Source organism: Triturus cristatus, chromosome 6 (assembly GCF_964204655.1).
Source record: "Triturus cristatus chromosome 6, aTriCri1.1, whole genome shotgun sequence".
In the NCBI taxonomy this organism is placed as follows: Eukaryota; Metazoa; Chordata; class Amphibia; order Caudata; family Salamandridae; genus Triturus; species Triturus cristatus.
In genome coordinates, this window is record NC_140589.1 from 236,615,011 (window position 1) to 236,639,110 (window position 24,100).

Below are 24,100 nucleotides of genomic sequence, written 5' to 3' on the forward strand. Positions count from 1 at the left end.
CCAGTAACCCAAGTATCACTAAAATGGGTGACAAAACACGGGAATTTCACTGCGCATGCATCTACTGCATCTACGTAGTATGACGTATTCTATATTTGGAGGGAAAACTTTGCAGCTGCGCAATACCTTCTGATATGGCCACTTAAAAAGTCACATGTTAATGTGCATGCCTTGCTTAAAACTAAACCTTGCAAGTTCTACTAAATTGCTAATGCGAACGATATATATAAGTAAATGGGATTAGAGTAGACATAAGTGGTATACAGCGAATTCATTTATTTCATATTCTAACATGTCTTTCTCTGACTTTATTATTAGTTTGTATTTGGGCCTCAGAGGGTGACTGAAATCCCTACCCCACCTGACCTATGCGCAAGCGCACTCAACCCTGCCCAGAACTATGATGACACCATTAAAACCTAGCCAAGGTCGCACTAGTAAGAATCTCTTGGATACTTAACTCATCGACCCGGACAGAGGAAACAAAAATTACAATTTATATAAAATGTATTGATCATAATGTGAAAATACGGGTGGGAATAAAGCTTTAGGAAAGTAATTAAGAGGCGGGAACATTGAACAATGAACCTATAGTAAAATATTACATTTAGCATGGTGTGATGACCTCACCTCCTTGCCTTGTCCAATCAGAAGTAGGGGTTTTCACGATATTGAAACATTTGGGGTGGTACATGAACACAGAATAGTATAACTGAGGTAGGTTAGTTAGCTAGATGTCACAGATCCGTCAATGACTCTATGCAGTCGGAGACGCTGTCCCAGACCCTACGCAGACTGCAGATGCCAGAGACCCTGCTCGAGAGACTGAAATACCAATCGAAGAATCCAATCATCTAGAAGGGGAGTCGCGGAAAATAAATTGAGGAGAGTAGTGCCAGAGAGGGGTGCGACGCTGGCGTTGCACTTAGAAGAGGTCACCTTCCCGGCCCTAAACCTGTCCTTATCCTTTATCTTCCACCTGTCCGGTGGACTCCATCTGACTCATCTTCAAGGAGTTGGGTTCATCTATCATCTTAGGTAACTATAATTCTTTGAAATCTGTCCTTGTACCTGCACTCTGTTTTCTCCCTCTTCAGGTACCGTCATCACGATACTCAATTGAGACTTATTATTGAACTAAACTTGATTTCCTCCTGAATGAAACTGATGTTAACATGTATTTGATCTTTGACTCACATAATTATTGATTAGATAACACTTTTAAAACTCTCTGAGTCTGTGGTTATTGAAGAAAACCTTAAATTGTATTTCTAACTATTCTACTAGCTACTAGATTAATTGACCAGAGGAAATTTATTGTCAAGGAGATTGGATTGGTAAGATTTGGGTAAAGATAACAAAATATTGCAGGTAAATCAAAATTTACCCCAGCGGTATTATAAGCTTATGTATGAAAGTTTATGGGCCCAGGTGAGTATTTGTGGTGTGTAAGTATTAACCCAAGCTGGTAACCCGCTGGATCACACCCCTCCCCCAAAGTAACACAAGGTACTTTATCACTGGCACCTACTAACTTGGAGGGATATAATTCTGCTTCTTCAGGCAACAGTTCTAAATAAAGGAGAGAGAGAGAGACTAACTGCCCCCTACCCTCTCTCCCAGTTGCACACCATGAGGGCAAATGGGTAATTAGTACTGGGAGGCCGCTGGTGCTTGGTACTATTACCTCTAGAGATAATCTGGCCAATCGCTGCACACAAGACAGGTCATCTGGGGGTCAAGTGTCAGTCAAGGGAATCAAACTGCATTATCGCAGCCCTCACATAGTGATGTTATCAGCTTGCCCCTGGCTGATTGCCCTTACGTAGTAGTAATGACTTGTTTCCCCCATCAATCAATCGGGGGTTTATGTAGCGTGCTACTCACCCGTGAGGGTCTAACAGCGCTGGGGGAGGGAGGGGAGCGGCTCCAGATCAGTTGAAGAGCCAGGTCTTGTGGTCCTTCCTAGACATGTGCCAGGTCGGGGAGCGTCTCATGTTCACAGGGAGCTCGTTCCAGGTCTTGGCCGTGATGTAGGAGAAATCTCTCCCGCCAGTTCTGTTTCTGCGGATGTGGGGGACCTCTGCCAGGGCGAGGTTGGCGGAGCGGAGGTTCCTCTTGGGTACGTGGAAGGATACTCTCTCGTTCAGGTATTTGGGTCTGATGTTGTTGAGGGATTTGTAGGCGTGGGTGAGGAGTTTGAAGGTGACCCTCTTCTCGACGGGGAGCCAGTGGAGGCCTCGTAGGTGTTGGATCATGTGTTCGTGACGTGGTGCCCCGAGGACGAGTCTGACTGCGGCGTTCTGGATGGTTTGGAGTTTGTGTGGAAGAGTTCTGTTGATTCCGGCATAGAGGGTGTTGCCGTAGTCCAGTCTGCTGGTTATGAGTGTGTGGGTGATGGTCCATCTGCAGTCAGGGGAGATCCATTTGAAGGTCTTACGGAGGATGCAAAGGCAGTTGAAACTAGTGGAAGCGACGGTGTTGATCTGGCAGTTCAAGGAGAGGGAGGAGTCGAGGATGATGCCGAGGTTCCGAGCATGGTCTGTAGGGGTGGGTAGGTTCCCGAGGGCAGAGGGCCACCAGGTGTTGTCCCAGGCGGAGGTGTAGGGTCCGAGGATGAGGACCTCGGTCTTCTCTGAGTTGAGTTTCAGGCAGCTGTCTTTCATCCAGGTTGCCACGTTCTTCATTCATTCCTGGAAGCAGAGTCTGGTGTCTTCGGGATTCTTTGTGAGTGAGAGGTTGAGCTGGGTGTCTTCGGCGTAGGATACGATGCTGAGCCCATGCTGTCTGACGATGGCGGCGAGGGGGGCCATGTAGATGTTGAAGAGCGTGGGGCTGAGTGATGATCCCTGGGGTATTCCGCAGTTGATTTCAGTGGGTTCGGAGAGGAAGGGAGGGAGTCGAATCTTCTGGGTTCTGCCGGAGAGGAAGGAATGGGTCCAGTCGAGGCCGACTCCTTGTATCCCCAAATCGTGAAGTCTGACTGCGAGCGTGCGATGTGATACGGTGTCGAAGGCTGCGTAGAGGTCTAGAAGGATAAGGGCCGCAGTATGTTCCTGGTCGAGTAGTAAGCGGATGTCGTCAGTGGCGGTGAGGAGGGCGGTCTCGGTGCTGTGATTGCTGCGGAATCCAGACTGGGAGGCGTCTAGGTTGGATTTCTCTATGATGAAGGCGGTCAGCTGGGCGTTTATGAGTCTCTCGGTGACTTTGGCCGCAAAGGGGAGAAGAGAAATGGGGGCGGGTAGTTTTTCAGGTCCGTTGGGTCGGCCGTAGGTTTCTTGAGGAGGGGTTTCACCTCTGCCCGTTTCCAGTCGTCTGAGCAGATGGCGGATCTGAGGGAGGCGTTGATGGTCCGTCCAAGTTTGGGTGCAATGGCCGCGGCGGCCCTGTGGAATACGTGCGGTGGGCAGGGATCCGTGGGGGCTCCTGAGTGATTCTTCTTCATGGTCGCGGTGATGAGTTCGACGGTAGCGGGATCCCAGGTCGTGATAGTCGGCTTATTGGCGGCGGTGGGTAGGGGGTGGTGTCCGGCACTGGTTCGCTGAGGTTGTCGTAGAGGACCTTGATCTTCAGATGGAAGTAGGAGCTGAGCTTGTCGCAGAGTTCCTGGGAAGGCGTTACATCCGTGGCTTCGCTGGTGGGTTTTGCGAACTGCTGTATGACGTTGAACAGTTCCTTGGCGTTGGTCTGGGCTTTGTCTCTAATGAAGGTCCGTTTGGTGTCACTCATGCGTTGGTGGTATTCCTTCAGGGCGCTCCTGTGGTTGTTACATGCTTCCGTGGTTTTCTGGTTTCGCCAGGTTTTCTCTAGGTAACTGCAGGAGCATCTGGCTTCTTGAAGTTCTGTGGTGAACCAAGCGGCCTTCAGAGGGCGTTGTTTGGTGGGGTGGCGGAGGGGTGCAAGCTTTTCGGCGAAGCAGAAGATCCAGCTGTGAAATTCCCTGGCTGCGGATTTGTTGTCGGTCGTGGCGCTGGGGGGGTTTTGACGGAGGGTGGTGTTGAGGTGTTCCTCTGTGACTTTGCTCCAGTTCGGTCGTGGCTGGTGCTGGGTGGGCTTGAGTGTGGTGGTGGTGTTGATGGTGAAGTGGACGCAGTGGTGGTCCGTCCAGAGGGGCTGGGTGGTGTGGCTGAAGTGGATGTTCGTTCCTCCTGTGAAGATGGGGTCAAGGGTGTGACCCACTCTGTGGGTGGGCGTGTTGATGAGCTGCTTCAGTCCTAGGTTGGCGAGGTTGTGGAGGAGGGTGGCGGAATCGGGGTCGTTGCAGTTGTCAAGGTGGAAGTTCAGGTCTCCAAGTAGAAAGTAGTCCGTGGAGGTGATAGTATGGGGTGCGGCGAGCTCGGTGATGGTGGTTGCGGGCTGGGTGCGAGGTCCGGGCGGTCTGTAGATGAGGGTGCCGCGTAGCGTGGTCCTGGGGCTGGGCTGGAGGTGGAGGGGTTCTGTGTTGGAGTGGGGTTCACTCATGCTGGATGTGGAGGTGGGTCTTGTGTGCGATGGCGAGTCCTCCTCCTGGGCGGTGTGGGCAGTCCTTTCTCTGGATCTTGTAGCCGTCCGGGATGGCAGTGGTGATATCGGGGCAGGAGGTGGCGTTGGTCCAGGTTTCCATGAAGAAGTTGACATCAGGCAAGAGGATGTTGATCATGTCCCAGATTTCTACGGCGCGTCGGTGCAGGGAGCGCATGTTGAGGAGGATGCAAGTCAGGGTTTCGGCGGTGCCTGCATCAGGTGGGCCTTCGGCGGTAGTGGGAGCTTTGTCGATGGTGAAGGATCTGTGGGGCTAGCGGAGTGCGGTCCATTGCGGTTGTTTATAAGGATCTGTGACAGAGTCTGCACGAGAATTGCCCATGGGTGGTGTTTGACGAGGATCTTGCGGAGTCGGCGTGTCTTCTGGGATTGAGTGCATGGAGGGTGGTTGTGTCGTAGAGGTGGGGCCCAGGGGAACCAGGGTTCCTGGCGCTGGTCGCGGTTGGGTCCCGGACTGGTGTAGACGGGCTTGCCTTAGGCGCACCTTCGACATGCCAGCAGCGCGCCCGCTGCGTGTGGCTGCCATTAAGTAGGGGAAGGGGGCGGGACGTGCAGCTGGGAGGTGGGAACGGGGGACGAGGGGGAAAGAGGAATTCGGTAGGAACGGGCGAGGAGTAGCTAAATGGCAGGCAGTCCAATAGAGAAGACACAAAACAACGGTCAGCAGGGGCGCACAACACAGAGTGAAATTAAGATAACTTGCTATCTTGTCCCAACATGCAACCAAATCATTCTCCCACCTCAGAAATAAGGTTTTACATTGCCTCCACACTAAAATGGATGTCCCCGTCTTAAACTTTTATGATATCTTGATGGTTCGTAGGGTTGGATGGGTGGGCCTGCTAGAGAAAAACCTAGAAGGCCACTGCGTGATAATTAATTTCCGGCACCCAAGGATTGCACAGAGCTTGTTCTCAAAGTATGGCCTAACTAATATGGATAAGTATGGTATGGGTTATTTTTATCACCATCTTCAATATATTTCTTTGTACAATCTACACCACAAGAGCCCTATGCCAATTCAGTTCCAAATCCCCATTGCCGACCTTCATGCCCCTTGCCAGTCTAACTGAGAATGACGGACTGTTTATAGATAAGAGTCTATACCTGAATTCATTTCCTCCCTGGTTCGGTTCCACCAATGGGATTCAACAAATCACTCCTGCATTACTGAAGTTAAAATAGCCTCGATACCACTCGATTTTAATAGCTAGGTCGCAGATGTTGGAATGCCTGCGAATGGCCAGGCTGACTCCGAAACTTGTGTCAATGTTTACACACAAAGCAAATTGCCCGTGGGAATTGATATACCTGATGGTGGACTGGAATCTAAAGAAGGAGAGGTGATGACCCCTAGCATTAATGCTTGTAAACCAAATGGGGAAAACATTACAGCCCATTCTGTTATGGCTTTCCTTGTTGGCTCCAAGACCCAATACTTATTCTACATTTGCCCAAACTTCTTCAGGAACTGATTGGGCTCCCTCAACTCGACGTTATCTTCCAGTTTTGTCTCTTCTCCTTCTATGTTCATATTACAGGAACCTTATCTTAGACCAGTATCATTGCTCAGTTGGAATGTAGGGGGACTAAGACAAAGCTGGGGGATATTGAGTTGTGGAAGTTCATCGACGACCACAGTGTTTAAATTTTTAACAGAGGTGGGCAGTGGAAAACACCCTTAGGAATGATTTCAAAAGCTTTTTTGTCCCCACAAGAAACTCCACAGCAGGGAGACCCTCAGGTGGCTTATTCATTTTTTTAACATTACATTGAAATGTACTACCACAGAGTTTTTTTTCCTTCGATTGATCTACAGGGGCTTGTCATAACTCAACCTATCAGGGCTTCCATTTTGTTAATCAACATATATAATAGAAGCTCGGATAAACAGGAAGAATCGAGACCCACTGTCCTATTGGATGAGATATTATCTATGTATGCAACAACACATAATATCATAATTTCAGGGGATTTAAAGTTAACATTTGAGCCCAATAACATAGCACAAGATTTGCACGTAGATGAGAATGTGGTATGGAACAATCCCATAGATAACATCTTCCCTTAGGAGTTACTTGTCTAGGGCTGCTCTCCAGATGGTGGATATTTCTCTCACCCATGGGTTACATGCTTGCAAGGGCTGTTCTACTGCTGATCTAAATCTGACTCCAACATTTAGTAGAGGTAATTAATCCATCTCCATAGATAATATCCTCTTAGACCTGCGTATTTGGGGAACAATGGTAGATATGGTGGCCAGGCCCAGAGTTAACAATGAGCACGATCCCCTGATTTTAATAGAATGTATTCTTATATCCTGTATAACGTCCGACCAGCGATAACACCTTGGCAGTAGCTAATGATCGCAGGAACATCAAATGGAATGCACTATGCTCCTTCGAGGTTGTGAATTCAAGCATCTGCGACAATGTGACTACCCACATGGACAAGATGCTTGACAAGTGGGAGTGCTCGGATTCCATCCTCCGTGAACACACCCTCCTATTCTCTAATCTAAAACATCACTTTACTAAGGGCTTTAAGCAGGCTTCCAAGATTCGAAAATTCCAGGAATGGTTCTGAGCTGCATGCAGAGAGGCAAGGTGCAATCTAGTAAGTACCAGAAAGCAAGGCAACAGGACTACTATTAGAGAGTCTAGAGCAGTATGTAGGGAGACGATTAAATTGGCCAAGGCAGCTTTGGAACAATCTATCTGGGGAGATCTTCTAGAGGCCTCATCCAAGAAGGACTCGAACACTTTTTGGCAGACAGTCATCCATGGAGCCAAAGATTTGGTTAGTCAACCCAAGTCATTCATACAGCAAAGGGAATAGAAAGCATTTTAAATTCCTCTACTGAAATTCTACACAGGCAACCAAGAATTGGTCTCAAACCTTTGACCGGCATATAGTGCCCCTCATCAAGAAAGCTTGTCACTTAGCTTTTCCCTTGAGGAAACTTTTAATGCAATTTGCTCACAAAGGCAAGGTAAGGCCCCAGGATTGGACAGATTTCTTTCAGATATGTTTTGTTCCAATCTTTCAATTTGGGTGCAATTTATTAACACTGTCTGTAATGCCACAACCACAGGGGCATCCAACCTATTGATATGGAAAGGAGCTGAAATTGTGCCAATCCACAAAAAAGGGTGTTGCAACCTCCTGAGCAACTATCGCCCTATCATCTGTTTAGATAACTTGTAGAAGGTGTTCTGCAAGCAAGTGCTGGGACAACTTACATCGTGCCTAGAGGACAATATCATTATATTCCATCTAACAGCAAGATTTCGGCCACAGACAGGAACTATCTATTTGGTCTTTAGGCTAATTTTGACTGAATGGAAGACAGTGGATATAGGAGGTGGTACTCTCAATGTTGCCTTCATTGACTTACGTGCAGCATTTGACTTTGTCCCAAGAGCGAAGATGTGGGAGGATTTATCAGACATGACCCTCCCGGGTAATCTGTTGAACAGAATTATGTGTTTGCATGAATGGAATTGCACTAGGATCTGGTGGGCCCCAATGGGGAGCTAACAGATAAGATCAATGTAGCCAAAGGAGTTCGTAAGGCTGTGTCTTGGTACCCACTCTTTTTCTTTTGTTTATAAACAAATGTATTGGTTATCTGTTAAATTTTGTTAATGACTCACCATCACTGGCAACAAAAAGGTGCTGGCTCAGGGCTTCAGACACTCATGGAATGTTTTTTGCTCTTTTGTGAAATGTAGGGGCTAGAGATAAACACTCAGAAAAACAAGTTTATAGCCTATCCTTAAAAGAAGAGACTGGGAGGCACCATTAGAGCAGCCTTAAGATTAATGAAATTCGACTACTTGGGAATTAGACTGTAGAACAAAAAGTCTTGGAAACCCCAAATCCAAAAGAGTCATTCAATAATCATACATCGAGCATCTGCCCTTGTGAGGGTTGTAAAAAGAGATTAATTTCGCCCATTCTCCCCTGTGATTCCGATCTACAATGCCCAGGTTAACAGTACCACATTATATGGCTCCTACCTGTGAGGCCACTGCAACTCCTCTCCACTCGGTGTAGACAAAACCAATTTTATAAGGGCTGTTGCTAGTTTGGAGCACAGGACACCTCTCCTGCCACCCAGACTGGACCTTGCACTCAAAACTTTCATAGAATTGGCGGGATTGCTATCCACAATGTATTGATTTCAGGCCTGGTCAATAGAAGTGCTAAAGCTGCATAGAGAAGCCCTAAGTAAGAATAGAGCCCTGAATGACTCGTACAAAATCCCCTGGTCGGCGTATATTAAACTCATTTTCAGTAGTTAGTGGTTACGAAGTCTCTGGAGTGGCCCCCTAACCATCAATAGCAACACCAGGGGTACTGTCAAACGAGCATATAGGACAAACTTTATACCTCCAATGAATCCTACGGTCTTCTAGGTAGCAGGACTGAAAACTTTTTAATGCAGAAATATATGTTTAAACTAGAGGATGCCATGGATTTTATACTTCAGCCTCACTCTCTTTTCTTGCAGTTTCGCCATGGCATCCTTCCAATAGCTACCTATGTTTCATCTTGGACTTTGTTGACTAACAAATCGAAACTCTGCCTAGCCTGTTCTTCTGCAGATGAGTCGGAGAAGCATTTTTTATTTTCCTGAAGGGCTTACTCCAGGTCAAGATTTAGGTGGAGTGCACCAATGTGTCGGGATCTGTGCTATGTGACCCTATTAACTCCCTAAGAATATGCAAAAGTGACACTAGGGCAATTGTTGTGTTTGCTGTGGCTAAATTTAATATGTCTGCATGGTCAATGCGGCAGAAGATCATAGCCTCCATATAGATCTCAGCACTGTTGAATTGTAGGCAGTTTCCAATTAACCAATATGGCCGTTCATGTATTTTACTTTAAAAAAGTCCATCGATGCCAGATTATTTTACCATTTTATGACTTCAGTTTTTATTGATATTATATTGTCGATGAATGTTATCAGTCTGTCCTTTTAAGAATTTTAATTGTACATTATGTGTTTTGTTTTTAATCGTTGTACTTGTCGATAAATAGCTAAATTCGAACTGATAAGAAATGTGGAAATATGAAATATATGACGGTGCCCAATTTTTTTTCAGAAGTCCGCAGCCAGCACTATCTAATGGCGGGTATGCCAACTACCAAAACTGCCTACTGTTGATTCCACTTCAGGCCTCTTTCATCCAACATCACACAATACTAGTGCCTTTTTTTCACTCTTTTAGGATCTTTTTTAGGTCTTGCCTAGCGACGCAGCGCATGCGCTGCATGCCTTGGCGAGACCTATTGTTGCCGGTTTCTCTGCCGAAGGGGGACAGGAGATGTGCACGCGTACGGAGTGCACATCTCCTGCCCCATGTAGGGCTGGCGCGCTTTCACTTTAGCGCAGGACGCTTTCAGGCTTGTCTTTTCCAAAGCTAGTAAATATCTGTCATCGCCGTCCTTTCGGTTCCAGAAGAGCGATGAAAAGTAAAGATTCTGTCATCTGGAAATGGTTTTTGGAGGGAAACACGTGGGAAGATGACTCTCAGTTCTTCACAATGGCAAATTACTGTATTTTAAACTATTGCTTCCTAATCCTGCCCGTTGGCAGATTCTGTCTGTGATGATGACATGAAGTCTAAGCCCAGAGGCAGGGGCCTCCCAGACACGAAACGTTTGCATTTCTTAGGAGATATTAATCAGTGTCAAACTGACAAACGCGGCTGGTCAAACCAGGTGAAGAGGCAGCACTGGAAAATATTTCATCCCAAATATGTTGGCTGATGTGAGGGACGACGTCATAGGGAGGCACGTGAAATAAAACGATGCTCTTTATGCAACGTTCGATAAGTGTAGGGGTTCTTATCACCTTCACCCCCACAGGGGGCAAGGATGAGTATAGAGAGAAGCTTAAAGTGACTCACTCCTGATGTGACCTTGGCAGCCATTAATGGCCTTCCTTCACGGTTATGCTACGATTCTTTCTTGGAAGTTCACTGCACTTCCGGGAAGTGAGTAACTTGTGAAAGAAAAAGTGTCAGGCCGGGAGTATTTCTTAGAAGCAGGCTGCTGGCCCTGACACATGTCATTCTGTGAACACCGAGGCTGTCTGGTCCTGATTTCACCTCATGCCCCTTTCATCCACGTCATACACTCCAGGCTCTTTTTTCTTTTCTGCAGCTTCTTTTTCGGCCTTTTGTCTTCTTTTGTGTCTGTTTTCCCTATGTTTTCTTTATTCATCTGTCTCCCTTTTCTGCCCTTCTCACCGTCAAAGTCGGGCCCTCCAAATGAGCACTGGTGGACGGTGGACCCCACCTTCAACCCCGGCTCTAATTAAAACTGCTTCCGGGTCAACCGCACATGGCTGTATTCCTGCCTGGTGATAATGTTTCAGAAGGGAAGCAGTGGGCTGTGACCTCTATAGATTTCATGGTGGCATCCAGGAGAATGGTTACCTTCAAGCCAAGGCACATATTTGTTCACTGAATCCAGTTGTGCTTTTTTAGGCTAAAGTAATTTCAATTGGAGCTGCAACTTAACTTTGCATTTTTCATACGTATATATTATTTTTCTTTTGATGATGGCATGTTTGTGATGATGTCATATGATATCAGTCTCCTGGTGAAGTGTCAATATAACACGGTAAACACAAGGTGAGATGAAAACCTGCACAGAGTGAGTTTCCAGCTCGTGCAAGGAGGCTCTGTGCAGCTCATGTCTATCAGGAGTTTAGCAAGCTCCTTTGGACACTGGTAGCAGCGTTGGAAGCCTTTGTAATATTTTTGGGGCAGGATAGGAGTTTTCTCAAGCTGTCCTGGGTTCTAAGTCCCCCTTCCCTCACCTAGGCCCCATCCCCTCCAAGACCCCACGGGGCCTGGAGAAGCAGTGATGGGGCTCAAAACCCCGACCCCACCACCGTAAGGCTCCTCTTTCTTCTCCCACATTTTAACAAGCATTTGCAATGCAATAGTCTCGCATTTACATGAGTTTAAGCTATTGGCATTCTAAACAAAAATAATAGGCATTGTCATTTACAATCCCAATAGTTTAAACCTGCGTAAATGCGAGACCTATTGCATTGCAAGTGCTTGTTTTCCTTGCTTTCTTTCTTTGTCACTTTTTTCTGTTTTTCTCTTCCTCCCTTCCCCATTTTGTGGACTTCTCTCTCTTGCTCATGAACGGATTCAGCACTACCTTGACCAGCGTAAGGAGTGTAGAGAGGGTATATAAAATTAACGAGGACATAAAAAGTAATGCGGATATAAAAGTAATAAGTTACCGAAATTCCAAATGCTGCCATTTTCTTTCCAAATCGTTGCAGGAACCATTGCCAAAATGGAATGCTCAAAACGGCAGATATCTGAGAAGGAATAAAGTAATACAAGTCACTTTTAAATTACTTGTGCACGATTTTGATTTTTTTTCTGTGCGCGAGTCTGACTTACTCTCCGAAAAAGTGTAAAGTATACAAGCAAATCCCTGGTTCCCAGTCTATGTCTGCGGATTTTAGTTCACGGCGATGTCATTTACCACCGTGGAAGCTTTGCTTTACTTCATGTACTCCTAAGCTGTTGTCATGATGGCTTTTTGAAAGTGTAGGAAAGAGTCTAGTCAGGAGCTCACAGCTCATCTCTACCAGAACATATAACAACACACAACAGGATACAGCTCTATACACCTAAACAAACTACAGCACAGTATTCAACATGCAGCCCTTCATACATGACCATCACTTGAAAAATGTAATCTAAGGTTAAACTGATCACACCTGGAGGATCCTTATGGTGTGAGGAAGGATCTACTTCAATGTCCCACTGTCCTATGGTGTTAGTATAACCTGATTAATTTTATGGTGAAGCTCAGTCAATTAATCCATTATTTTGACAATGGCAGGCCATGGTACTGGTGCATTGTAGCAGAAGAACTGTTGGCATCCCAGTCTGACCAGGATTATTGAAGATATTGAGATCACGCTAAAAAAAAAACTCACCAGGATGGTCAGTACTAGGTTCTGAAATTGATCTTGAAGCCCTCCTGCATGTGTGCAAAACAGAACAAAATTGCTCTGTTCAAGCTGGTGAACCAAAGGAACAAGATAAAGAAACAAAGATATTAGGTGACATATTTTGCAATACAATATAACACACCTTAAGACATCAATCACTTTCCTACCATAGCCCAAGTGCTTCAGCTCCCCAGAATATGATTGTATTGTATTAGAACACTGGTTGATAAGCACTGTATATTAGCAGGATATCAAATCATTTTATGTATCGGTGTTAAGTGATCCTATTTCACAAGGATGATTTTCAGCCATTCATTCCAACTACAGTGAAATTCCAGCTAGGTTAATTTTGCCCTGATATTACAGATTTTGAGGAGATCAGCAATTCAGGATGGAAATTTGCCATGCTGAAGGCCCACTAGTAGCATTTAATTTACAGAACCTTAGTAAATGTAGTTCCACCTCACTAGGGACTTTCAAGTAAATTAAATGTGTCAACTGGGAGTAAGACTATATTACCACGTTTGAAGGAGAGAGCACAGGTAATTAGCAGGTTAGCAGTTTTAAAGTGTGCACCAGTGACAGACAGACAGACAGACAAAGCAACTTTATTCGATTAATTAAAATCATAAAAGTAAAATGCATAAGTGCACAAGAATAAAAAGAGATATATTATCATAAAAAGGGATAGAAGTTAGAAAATTAAAATAGCTTAGAAGATCCAATCTGCGAGAAGGTATCGCAATCCTAGTTAAAATACCAAACCAATTAAAATTCATTCAAAATTGTTCATGGGCAATGTTTTTTTTTCTGTGGCGAACAGCAGCAACAAGAAAACTAGCCACACAAAAAATAGTCCTAACATCATCCAGTAATTGAAGGTGTAAAAGGGCTGGTCTAACCTGGAAGAAGCCCTTTTCCCTCAAAAGAGGGACTAGAAACCTCCTCCGTAGGTCGTTGTAAGAGTCACAAAACATGATAAAGTGCATAGTGTCCTGTGTAGAAAAATTGTCGCACTGGCACGGGCCCATCTCCTCTAATTTGCACCAACCAGAATAATTACCCAACAAAGGGGGGATTAGATTAAAACGAAATCTGGTCAGGAGCCAACGGTGGTAAGGTTTAGTCACAACACTTAAATAGGGCTCAATCAATAAAGTGGAAATGGTTAAGTAATGGGCTTTAACCATGGGTTTTTGTAACTCTAGTTGCTCCCTTTCTAACATTACTGAGGTTAAAAAATGTGTTTTCACCCAATTTACATCTTCTTTTTTAATCCTTGATGGAGTGTTATAAATTTCAGGGCGCCCTAGTTTGTAAAACATAGACTTAACATAGGACAGCCATGGGATATTACTAGCGTAATCCAGGGCAACACAATCCCGCAATATATCATGGTTCAGGGTCAACTCCGGATTTAGCCATGTTTTAATCCAACAAACTAATGGGGCCAATCTCAATTGATCAATCACATACCCCAACCCTAGTTCCTGATGAATAGAAAATGTGGGGGATGATTGGGGCACAGACAAGAGTGTGCGTAAAAAGTTATTTTCCGCCAACTGCACCCCTGTCGCAGGTTTATAACCCCAGATAGCAGCACCATATGTGGCAATAGCCAGACATTTAGAGCGATAAATGGTGAGAATGGCATCAAAAGGTCTGGCTCCCAACCGCTTTGAGAACCCCAGAAGTGCTGAAGTTGACCTAACTACTGCATTTTTCTTGGCTTTAAATTGAGGGACCCAAGAACCTCTTTCATCGAACAAGACCCCCAGATACGTAAAAGAGGACAGTTTGGAAATCTCTACTCCATTACAGAAAAAAGTTCTGTCTTTTCTGGGTCGTTGGCCGGTTATCATAACATGTAATTTGGACATATTCACCACCAGGTCCAGAGATTTCATATGGGCCCCAAATGCATCCAGAAGTCTCTGGAGCCCTACAGCGGTCCGTGATAATAACACGGCATCGTCCGCGTAGAGGAGAACCGGGACTGACTTATTTCCTATACGGGGAACGTCCAGACTGGCCTTATCTAGGGATCTATCTAGGGCGTTAATATAAAGAGTAAAAAGTAACGGCGCCATGATACACCCCTGTCGGACTCCTCTAACCAATTTAAAAGGTCTAGAACATTTACCATCCCGGGTAACTCTAACTACAGCTGAGAGGTTCTGATGTAAATCTGCTAAGAAATGGACCAGACACGGGTCAATGCCCATGTCGAGTAAGATGGACCACAGCTTGGATCTGTTGACCAGATCGAAAGCACTGCTGAGGTCCATAAAAGCCATTAGCAGGGAACCTTTTTTAGCTATTGTATACTTGCCAGCCAATAAATGTAGGTTGAGGCACTGATCCGTAGGGCCTCTACCTGACCTAAAACCATATTGAAGGTTAGACAACACCCCGTTGTCATTGACCCAGTCTGAGAGTTTTGCCAAGATCACCTTACCCATAATCTTAACGGCAGAATCGATCAGAGATATGGGCCTATAGCATCGTGGATCCCCTCTCTGACCTTTTTTGAAAACTGGAATAATGGTAGACCGTGACCAGGATTCTGGAAACCCCTGAGCAACTGAAGCATTAAAAACGTTTATAAGAATTTTAGCCCAGAATTTAGGTTCACCTTTATACATGTCTGCGGGAACACAATCAGGACCCGGGGCCTTGTTAATGAGGGTCTCCGATATAGCCTTTTCAACGTCTCCCACATTGAAGACAAAAGTAGAGAATTCTCCATGTTTATCTGAAAAAGGGAACAAGTCCTGGGTCTCACTTGATCCATAAATAGACTCAAAGTGCTCTAACCACTGTTGTTCTGGGATGTTAGTGTCTAAGCTGTCGTTCCCTAGGCCCGTAAAGAAGGGGGTGTTGACAATGGCCCAGAATTTCGAACTGTCCTTAAGGACTTCTGCCGACATTAATGCGTTCCAGGCCTCAGATTTAATTTTACTTTTACAAGTGTGTAATGTAGACTTATAATGCTTTCTAAGGATAGCTATCTGCTTGCTGTCTCTTGGTGTTGTTTTCAGTGCTAGCATTAAAGTTTGGTGAGCCCTGGAACAATTTACGTCAAACCACCTTTCACCAATTGTAGGTTTAAAGTTAGAGGGGACGGTCAGGTCCTTGGCGACCTGACCACAGATCCCTTCAAATGCTGAAATAATCTCAGCTTTCGAAGAAGTGTTATCCGTACAAGTAGCAATATCGGGTTCAACCTTCAGACAGAGATTAGAACAAAAGGAATCTGGGGTAACCTTTGACCATTTAAGCCTTCTCCCTTGATCTGATGTTACCATTCGATTAACTAAGGAGGTCTTACTAAGAAGCGTCAAAAAACCCGTATTTATATATAGCTCCAAGATTACTGGGTTATGGTCACTAAAAGCAGACTGGATAGCATTTTAAAACACTACACTACACTAGATAACATGGTGGGAGACAAAAATATATAGTCAATAATCATGTCCCGTCCCTTAGCCTTGAATGTCGGGACCCGGTCAGATGGATCATTAAAGCCGGGTTCAAAAAGGTCAGATCCCGCGAGGACATCCTCCAAAGCCTCCCCCATTAACGAATGCTCAAAGTGCGGTGGCGACGAATGTTCAGGGCCCAAATCATCGTGAACGCGACAATTCTCAATGCAGGGATGAATGTTAAAATCACCCATAAGGATAATTTGAAAAGAAGTAAGTTGCTTCGCCCTATAAGTTTCTATAAAACATTTTAAAGAATGTAGGTGTTCATTCCTAGATGAACATTCCCCCGAGTTATAAAAGTTAATTAATAGTAATTTGGGCAGGTTGGGTGTAGTTAGCTCCACTATCAAACAATTATGGGAGCTTGCTTCAATCTGCTTTGTTAAACCTTTAAACTTTAAGGAAAATAAAAATATCAAGCCCCCCTTAGCTCTGCCCGCCGTAGAAGGGCGAGCGGGTAAATGGAATGTTTTAAATCCATCCAACCAAAAATTACCCTCACATTCCCATGATTCCTGGAAGGCAATAAGATCGTGATTTTTAATACGATCTAGCCATCTAGGATCATCCCTTTTAGATTTAAGCCCCGCGATGTTCCAGCTAATGATCTTACAGTTATGGGGGATATTCAAAACTAGGGACACTGGATTAAGACCCTGATTCAGAGAGCAATCAGATGTTGATGGTAGTCAATCATTCTCCTCTAGCTGGGATAATGGGAAAAATCTATTAGATGTAGCTATACTCCCACGTTCATGACCAGAATCCCCGACAGTTACATGTGGAACAATTATTTCTGCAGGACTAGTGGTTACTAAACAACAATCCGGGGTTTTGAATTCAGTCTGGCGTTGGGGAGGTTGGATTTGCCTCTTCAAATAAAGGTCAGGATGGTTCTTGTCAAGCAAGAATGGTCGGCTAACCGGGGGATAAAAAAAGCCCAAAGGGAGGGCTCTAATTTCCCCGTTCGCCAGCGCTGAAGCATCCTAAAACAATCTATCAACAACGTACTTATTGTTAAAATTAACAACAATACAATCACCAGCCACTTGCTTGGGGCGATTTCCCACCCAATCTACCCTCCTTACCATTATAATACTAGATGAGATCTCAGACTATCCCGAGCAGTACTGATCACACCATTTTTTAGCTTTTCCCATCAGGTCCTGGGTGGATTCATTAACATCAATCCCAAGTGGTGGGACCCCAACCAGGACTGCGACCAATGGCCCAGCCTCTGTGGGGAGGTTAAGGGCCTTAGTCCTTGGTCCAGCGAGCCCCCCCTGAGCAAGTGGGAGCCCGCTGGGAACCAAAGACTGAATTTTCGCTAAAGGGTCCCTAAAACGACTGGTGGTACGAATGTGATTCTCATAATGAGGCACATGATTCCCCAAAAAGCCAGAGGCCAGCCCATCTCCTGGAAATAGGGGAAGAGGTTGGCCGTCCCCAGAGGCTATACCTGGGACCAACCTGGAATCTATAATGGGTTTAGGCACGTTAGTTGCACCTGGGATAGAGGATATAAAAAGGAGTCAATACGTTCGCATTTTGCCAATATCCCAGCGACACAAGTGTTCAAAGTGTCAATAATGTCTTTGGCGATACTAGCAAGTGCAAGTTCCAATTGTGATGTAAACATCTCTTCGATTGCATCCCGTACTAATTGAGCGGTGGGCTCACTCGCAATGTTGACTTGTGTAGAATGGCTCTTATTTGTGTTCCCCGCTCGTTTAGAGGATTTTCTACGGGATATCTTTTTCCCTTTGGGGCCTGGGGTTAAGCCTTTTGCAGTTACCTCCACAGTCAGCGGAAGATCGGTAAAAGCAGAGGCCGGAATCCCAGACGGGGCAGCGGCCCCCAATAATGAACACGATTGTCCGACTGAAATGGGGGGCAAAGCAAGGGGGTCCAATGGGGTGAGAATAGCAGTCACGGGGGGAAGACATGTAATCCGTTCCTCTAATTCTGCGCTTGAGCCCAGACCCAACTCCTTTTCAGCGTTAGCGATTTCTTTATTCAGGGCCCCCACCGCCGAGGTTAAATAAGATATTATCGAGGGTGATTTGCGAGGCATTTTTGCTTTTAGCCCACTCTGTGCTTGGCTACAGGGATTTTTTCGCTTACCCATTGCAGATGATAGGGGGATTGCCCGGCCCGGCCTCTTCCGGTCACAGACGGGCAAAGACGGGCCTGCCCTTGGCCCGGGCGCTGCCCGCGCACGTCCCGCGCCATGCTGTTGTAGAGCGCTTTCAAGCACGGTGGCGGCAAATTCCTCCTCCCTCTGATGCGAATGGCACCCTGGGAGATGAGGTCCAGTGAAGCTGAGTGACCAGGTAAGCGCGTCCCGCGCCGCGCTGTTGTAGAGCGCTTTTAAGCGCGATGGCGGCAAAATCCTCCTCCCTCTGCTGCGAATGGCACCCTGGGAGATGAGGTCCAGTGAAGCTGAGTGACCAGGTGAGCGCGTCCTGCGCCGCGCTGTTGTAGAGCGCTTTTAACCCCTTCAGTGCCCGCCCCTTTCCCCGCCCTGTGCCGGCCGTTACATTAGCGGGCGGGGTTTATGACGAGCTGGACTCGTCATGGGCACAGCGCAACCGCGGCCCATGACGAGTCCAGCTCGTCATGGGCACCGAAGAGGTTAAGCGCGATGGCGGCAAATTCCTCCTCCCTCTGCTGCGAATGGCACCCTGGGAGATGAGGTCCAGTGAAGCTGAGTGACCAGGTGAGCGCGTCCCGCACCGCGCTGTTGTAGAGCGCTTTTAAGCGCGATGGCGGCAAAATCCTCCTCCCTCTGCTGTGAATGGCACCCTGGGAGATGAGGTCCAGTGAAGCTGAGTGACCCGGTGAGCGCGTCCCGCGCCGCGCTGTTGTAGAGCGCTTTTAAGCGCGATGGCGGCAAATTCCTCCTCCCTCTGCTGCGAATGGCACCCTGGGAGATGAGGTCCATTGAAGCTGAGTGACCAGGTGAGCGCGTCCCGCGGCGCGCTGTTGCAGAGCGCTTTTAAGCGCGATGGCGGCAAAATCCTCCTCCCTCTGCTGCGAAGGGCACCCTGGGAGATGAGGTCCAGTGAAGCAGTGTGCACCAGTGCTTAATTTGAGTCGGTGCTTTCAGGTGCTCAGCACAGGCACTTAATTGGTTTCCGGTGCTCGGCACCGGCACCTAATTATCAACACCATCCTTAGAACAGTCTACCACATGGTGGCGCTGTTCATCTAATTTAGAGATGAGCAAAACAAGGGTTGTTTAGGAATGCAATATACATTAAAACTGCTAACTCCTACCTCCCCAGCCATTCCTTTAGCTTTGGGGACCTGGAATAATCTGAACTGTCGCATTTAAATGCGAGACTGATGGTTAGTAGTTGTTTTGGCTGCGTTGACAAGTGCGATGGTAGGTGCAAGCTGCAGTGGCCTCCTGGTCAGTGCCCTGGCACTTAATATTTTACAAATTAAGCACTGGTGTGCAGAGTCCTAAAATACAACAATCCTTCTCCCATCCCATTCCGTACACCCTGGGGGTCCCCCAAGGCTCCTCGCTCTCACCCACACTTTTTAACCTATTTATTGAACCCCTCACCGAAATCCTCAAAGCATCTAACATCCAATACCACATGCATGCAGACGACACCCAGCTGTACATGAAAATCTTCTCGCCTGACGATATCAAGTCACTCAACAGAACCTTACACAAAACCCTTAACTGGCTTACCCTCAACCATCTCAAACTAAACACCCTCAAAACGGAATTCCACCTTATTTCCCTGCCCAAGCAAGCACTCATCATTGAGGAATACATAAAAAATCTGTCTGCTCTCAACTGCACACCACACATCATTGACTCTACGAAATCCCTGGGTATAGTGCTGGATAGGAACTTGAGCATGCAGGATCACATTAATGCCTCTACCAAAGGAGCGAACTTCAAACTGAGCATCCTAAGGAAACTAAAACCTCCCCCTGATGACCTCAAGTCCACAGTACAAGCTTTAGTCATCTCGCGTCTGGAATATGGCAGTGCAACACTCTGCGGTCTGCCTAAATACAGATTGGCCCCCCTCAGAGCTTCATTGAATGCATCCACGAGGCTCATCACAGGCTCCAAAAAGTACAACCACATCTCCTTGGATCTGAAAACTCTCAACTGGCTACCTTTCGAAGCAAGGATACACCTAAACTTTGCCTGCATGACCCACAAGGCCCTTCACTGCAACACGCCTCTCTCTCTTGCAAAAAAACTTGAGCTGTCGGGTGGCGCCCGTACCTCCAGGAGCTCCAGCACACTCCTACTTAAATCAAAGAAATTCAAAAAAACAAAAACCTGCAACTGCTCCTTCTCAGGAATCGCCCCAAGAATATGGAACTCCCTTCCAACGGAAATGAGACTGATTCCATCAACACTGTCCTTCAAAATGGAAATGAAAGCGCTACTGGTGAACACTTGCCTATCCTGAAGTTAAGTGGGGGCCTGAATCACCACATCTACTCTCTCGCCTTTGCCTACTGACTATTTTTTGTGCACACCATTAAGTCGGTATGTAACTATTGCTATTTTCTTGACTATAATGTCGTCACGTAACTATTGTTTTCTTTTTTGTCTTTTGCTATGATTTTGCCACGATTGCCCCCCCCCTCATATGTGTCAAATTCCTCTGTAAAGCACCCTGATACCCTCTAGGGTCATGTTCGTTCTATACAAAACTTTCCAAATAAATAAATGGTAGTGTTATGCAGAACCATAGAGGCGAGCCACACTAGAGCACCTATTTGTCTAATATAATGATTGTCCACATCTGAGACATCCAAATACCTCGTGAAGCCATCTGTGCAGGAAGTTGCCCCTCCGGGGGGCCTATTTCAATCAGCATGTATTGTGTCTGCCTAAATGTTCACACATAACTCCAAACAACCAAGGTACTTTCATGAATCTCTGCACTGAGGGTGCAGTTTCCCACCCAATCGGCAGAGGATTCGGGAGCTACCTCGCCACCCCAAGCCCCAACTAAACATACAACTGAATACTCTACCAGTCAGTCAAACAGTGAAGTGTGCAGCATATAGCCATTTACCACAGCAACATAAATAGTTTTCCCCGTACCACCCTAGAGTCCCATATATCAAACAATACAGATTACAATGTTTTCCCTGACTAGTTCTGTGCCCTAAGTTCAGGTCACTCCAACATATTCACATCATCTGGTCCACTCCCATAGAGGTGAGCTCAGGGCAAGATCCCATGATCTCTGACATTGAGAGGCCATCTGAGTCCTCTTTGTCCTCCTCAGGAACGTGTTCAGAGTCCAACACCTGTCCATCCTGATCTCTATACTTAAAAATCTACATCTATCAGTAGCTTCGCCCTCTCCTGCGCTGCCTGTTGAGGGGATGGATGGCTGCCTGACACCGCCCTGGCTCTCATTCTGTGACACAGTCATTACCACCTCTGTACCACTTCGGTTTGGCTGACCTTCTGGATAGCCACAGATGTATTTGCCGGTGAGGTGAAGAAATATGTTGAACCATCCATTATCACTCATAGTTTAGCGAAGGGCATAATCTCACATCCCTCCATGTAAGAGCCTGCTTTGCATCGAGGAAGGCAGGTCTGCATAGCTGCACCTCCAAAATATAGTCAAGAAATATATGACTCAGGGGATTATCTCAGGTCTGTGCTGCCAAGCACGGTGGAGAATGGCATCCCGGTCTCTAAAGTTCAACAGACGCATGCTGTCAGGTACGGTGGCGCACCTGGTGCCTGTGAGTGAGTCGCCACCCTATGTGCCCACTCCACCTGAAAACATTTAGGAGGGTTGCCATCAAACACCAGCAACCATTACTCCAAAAATACCTCTGAAGAAGCACAATCTATAAATTCAGGGATCTCAATCAGGTACACATTCTTTCTGCATGAGCTCCCCACTGCATCTTATGCCCGACCTTGCAATGTATCAATTGCACTGGACAGTTCTTTGATCTTCTTCTATAGTTCCTGTACTGCAGGTTGAACCAAGGTGAGTCCAAATTCATTCTGCGTTACTCTTTCTGCCAGTTTTCGATGATCAGCCCGGAGCAGGTCCACATCTATGGCCACTGCATCTATCTTGTTTTCAAGTATATATTTAGTGTCGAGAATCATTTGCAGATGGTGTCAAACTTTTCAGAATAACCCTCCAGGGTCACTTCAACAGATCTCAGAGTTCCTTTGATATTTGTGGTTCCTTCAACAAGCACCTCCACCGATTTGTCAGTGCCGCGACCCTTCTCACTATTGGGTCGTACCATTGTTCCGATTGTGCAGCCGCTCTGGGTGGTCTGCACTCCAACAATACCATGGCAACTTAGGGCAGAGCTTGCTGAGGTAAGCACAGCCGTTGGGCCCACCAAGAAATAATACGCCCCCCCTCTGTGCCCTCCAAGCACACAACGTCACTCAGGGTCACCCACCCACTCCTCGCAGTGCTTCAGCCACCCCATAGCTATGGTTTAGTCTATGTCCCTTTACCGATGGGGACCATCATGCAGCTAAGCAGGTCCACAACATCCACTTGGGGGAAATGACTCCAGAGGGCAGTCTGTGGATAATCCGTGCACCTTGTCTTACAAGTTTCTAGTTGACACCCACCAGTTTGAGAACCTAAGTAGTGTCTAGATGGGAGGGGGGCTGGAGATTACCACTCCTGGTTCTTCCACAGTCAGGGACTGTGAAGGGGGGAACTTGTCAGCCCCTTCAGGCAGCTGCATCACTCAGACATGACCCAGTCATCAATGGAGACCCTCCAAACCTCTGGGAGGTAATGTAAACCCAAGCCAGGCAGGCTGGAGTTACCCACACTCGCCCTGGGCAGTCCGCCTTAGATACAACTCAGCAGTAGAGGTGCAAAGACATCCATCTGTCACATTGCAGGACGAACTAGCCAGGCCATCCAGGGCACTCTCTTGCCCTCTGTAGGACTTTAATGCAATATGACCTCGGCCTGGCACCTCTCCTCACAGCCCGATCGGCCACACAGAGTCGCAAGATGTTCCGGGACTCTCTCCAGTCCCCGCTGCTTCTGGCACAGACAGCCGACACAGCCCATTCACCTTAATAAGCCGCTCCCTGAGGAGAAGTGCAGCACCAGTTGTGGCCCTGCATCATGCCGCCATCTTGCCTGCGCCACAGGTAGGATCCTAGATGCTCTGAGGAAAAGCCGAGCCCATGTAGGGGCACCACAAGCCAACTGTTCTGCATCCCCCAGTCCTGGTCGGCCCGAGACAATCGGCAGGCAGGACCTGGTGCACAACGGGTCGGATGAGGTGGCGATGGAGATATCCACCAAGGCACGTGCTCATCCATTGCTTGCTAGCCACTCCATCAGGGATCCCAACTTTCCCAGTAAGTATCTCCACACCCAAGTTAGGCTAACTCTTAATGAGGACCTAAATGTTATCATTAGACATAATCATCAGGAGACAAGAGTGTAAAATGCAATATTTATTACCTGTTAAAGCCTGGAATGTACACGTGCGTATTACCTCTAATACTAGCTGCTTCCTGTGATCAGTTGGTCCTGACTGACAATACTAAAAGTGATATCAAGGCTGCTAAAAAAAATTCTTTCATTTTTTTAAAGACAGTCAGATGCTACTCAATGGAAGAAAGCTCACATAATGAGCCCTTTATGTACATCCTAGGTGAGTAAAACATGTGAAGTAAAACAGATGAAAGTCAAGATAACCAATATCATGCAATCAACAATATAAGCAACAACAACAATGGTATTAATGAATAGTAACGTACATGAAACATAGATAACATAATTAACATCAAATGATGAGGAGTGGAGAACTGAAAATCAAGCATGCTAACACCAAATGAAAAACAAAATAACAATAACGCAATGAAACAGCCAAGTAGAATATGTTTGTCTAACTTTGGTCTGTCTCTGTCAAGGTTTATTTACATGACCAGTTGTAGAACACATGCCCCAGCGTCTCTGGTTTCACCAAACCTGTCCGGATGGTGGCCCTTACAAAGTGTTGTTGACCATTTTGAAGTGTGACAGCAGAGTCCAACGGTACTCAAGAACTTCTTCCTTCTGGGCCGGGTGGTGCTTTG

The 24,100-nt window shown here is 46.4% G+C and overlaps 1 protein-coding gene across 1 annotated transcript in view; it reads right to left on the minus strand.

The window, feature by feature from the left end:
* MFSD2B (MFSD2 lysolipid transporter B, sphingolipid) overlaps positions 1 to 24,100 on the minus strand; it is a 255,778-nt gene that overhangs the window by 79,401 nt on the left and 152,277 nt on the right. The window contains exons 9-10 of the mRNA XM_085610602.1: positions 12,506 to 12,589; positions 11,795 to 11,875 (exon numbers count right to left, since the gene is read on the minus strand). Coding sequence (XP_085466728.1) covers positions 11,795 to 11,875; positions 12,506 to 12,589 — 165 coding nt within the window. The remainder of the gene's footprint in view (positions 1 to 11,794; positions 11,876 to 12,505; positions 12,590 to 24,100) is intronic.